This window comes from Sander lucioperca, chromosome 15 (assembly GCF_008315115.2).
Source record: "Sander lucioperca isolate FBNREF2018 chromosome 15, SLUC_FBN_1.2, whole genome shotgun sequence".
Lineage (NCBI taxonomy): Eukaryota > Metazoa > Chordata > Actinopteri > Perciformes > Percidae > Sander > Sander lucioperca.
In genome coordinates this window covers 6,998,331-7,000,830 of record NC_050187.1, presented here as the reverse complement: position 1 = coordinate 7,000,830, position 2,500 = coordinate 6,998,331, and the positions used below count along the sequence as shown (strand labels likewise).

Genomic DNA, 2,500 nt, shown 5'->3' with positions numbered 1-2,500 from the left:
TGGTTGTAGATCATTCCCTGTTTAAAAAAAGGCATTTGTGTGTCGAGCCAAGTCAGGACAGTCTCAGAATTCACACAGAAATGCAGTGAAGTTCAGACCGCAAGCAGTTTGTAAATCAAGATATATTTGTGTGTGCATCAGAAAAAAATTTCTGAATCTTGTCCTGTGCATTTTGTAAATGTTGTGTGCATTTATGAATTTTGTATGCATTTGTGAATCTTCTGTGCTTTTTAAATTTTGTGTGTATTTGTGAATTTTGTGCGCATTTGTGTATCCTGTGTGTGTATTTATGAATCCTGTGTGTGCATATGTGAATGTAGTGTGTGCATTTATCATTATTGAGACTCTTTTAGCTCCATACTCCACAACGTCTCAGAGGGAGGGCTTCCCCTCTCGTTGGGGGAGACTTAGGTGTGTGGATTTGGCGGGAAAATGTGACGTTTTTCAATTTGAAAAAAAAAAAAAGGCATTTCCCCGATACATTTAATGTCTGTGTGGGGTTGTTGTGTCTCTGACATCGTTTTGGACCGTTTATATCTCCATATCTGGGTCTGAAACGTCTGACTACAATCATTACATCTGAGAAATGTCTTTTAGTTCGCTGCCCTAATCTGAGTGGGACAACCCCCACCTGTCAGGTGGAGTTGAGGGGGGGCTGTGTTACCTGAGGAAGAGGCCGAGGCCGGCTCCACAGGTGGAGGTGTGGGGGGGCTAGGTTACCTGAGGAAGAGGCCGGCTCCACAGGTGGAGGTGAGGGGGGGGGGGGGCTAGGTTACCTGAGGAAGAGGCCGAGGCCGGCTCCACAGGTGGAGGTGTGGGGGGGCTGGGTTACCTGAGGAAGAGGCCGAGGCCGGCTCCACAGGTGGAGGTGTGGGGGGGCTAGGTTACCTGAGGAAGAGGCCGAGGCCGGCTCCACAGGTGGAGGTGTGGGGGGGCTAGGTTACCTGAGGAAGAGGCTGAGGCCGGCTCCACAGGTGGAGGTGTGGGGGGGCTAGGTTACCTGAGGAAGAGGCCGGCTCCACAGGTGGAGGTGAGGCTGGGTACCTGAGGAGGCGAGCGGCTCCACAGGTGGAGGTGGGGGGGGCTGGGTTACCTGAGGAAGAGGCCGAGGCCGGCTCCACAGGTGGAGGTGTGGGGGGGCTAGGTTACCTGAGGAAGAGGCCGGCTCCACAGGTGGAGGTGTGGGGGGGCTGGGTTACCTGAGGAAGAGGCCGAGGCCGGCTCCACAGGTGGAGGTGTGGGCGGTGCAGGCCCCCACGTCTTCTCCGTCCAGCTCCGTCTGACAGCAGTAACTCTGAGAACACAGCATGCAGCCGCACACCAGACACAGGGTGGGGGCCCGGGACTTATCTCCACCTGACCGGGGACACCTGCACACAACACACACAGGTAAACACACACAGACACACACACACAGGTAAATACACACATATACACATAGGTAAACACACACAGACACACAGGTAAATACACACATATACACATAGGTAAACACACACAGACACACAGGTAAACACACACAGGTAAACACACACATATACACACAGATACACAGGTAAATACACACATATACACACAGATACACAGGTAAATACACACATATACACAAGTACACAGGTAAATACACACATATACACACAGATACACAGGTAAATACACACATACACACAAGTACACAGGTAAATACACACATATACACAGGTAAATACACACATACACACAAGTACACAGGTAAATACACACATATACACACAGATACACAGGTAAATACACACATACACACAAGTACACAGGTAAATACACACATATACACAGGTAAATATACACAGGTACACAGGTAAATACACACACATATACACACAAGTACACAGGTAAATACACACAGATACACAGGTAAATACACACAGATACACAGGTAAAATGTATTTCAGGACGGTTCCGAGAAGATGGTGAACTGTGATCCCTCACTGTGTCTACTGACATTTGACCATTTGCCCAAAATGTGTCAATCAAACTATAATAAGTGTGTAAGACCCGCCCCCAGAGGCAGGTAAGCCAATCAGGTATATCTTTCTGCATGTCTAAAACACCGTGTGTGTGTGTTTCTCTGTGTGTGTGTGTGTGTGTATATATATATGCCTATATATACTAGACTGATACACAGTCACCATAGTTCTAGTACTAGACTGATATACAGTCACCATAGTTCTAGTACTAGACTGATATACAGTCACCATAGTTCTAGTACTAGACTGATACACAGTCACCATAGTTCTAGTACTAGGCTGATACACAGTCACCATAGTTCTAGTACTAGGCTGATATACAGTCACCATAGTTCTAGTACTAGACTGATACACAGTCACCATAGTTCTAGTACTAGGCTGATATACAGTCACCATAGTTCTAGTACTAGACTGATACACAGTCACCATAGTTCTAGTACTAGACTGAGGCACGTCTCCCCAACGTGACGTCATCACCGAATTGCGTTAAAAAA

At 47.4% G+C, this 2,500-nt stretch overlaps 1 protein-coding gene across 3 annotated transcripts in view; it reads right to left on the bottom strand.

Annotated features, from left to right (window-relative positions):
• The window catches only part of ubr2 (ubiquitin protein ligase E3 component n-recognin 2), a 52,517-nt gene that overhangs the window by 4,913 nt on the left and 45,104 nt on the right, over positions 1 to 2,500 (bottom strand). For all 3 annotated transcript variants that reach the window (XM_031321542.2, XM_031321545.2, XM_031321543.2), the window contains one exon: positions 1,200 to 1,370. In XM_031321542.2, the coding sequence (XP_031177402.1) occupies positions 1,200 to 1,370 (171 nt within the window). The remainder of the gene's footprint in view (positions 1 to 1,199; positions 1,371 to 2,500) is intronic.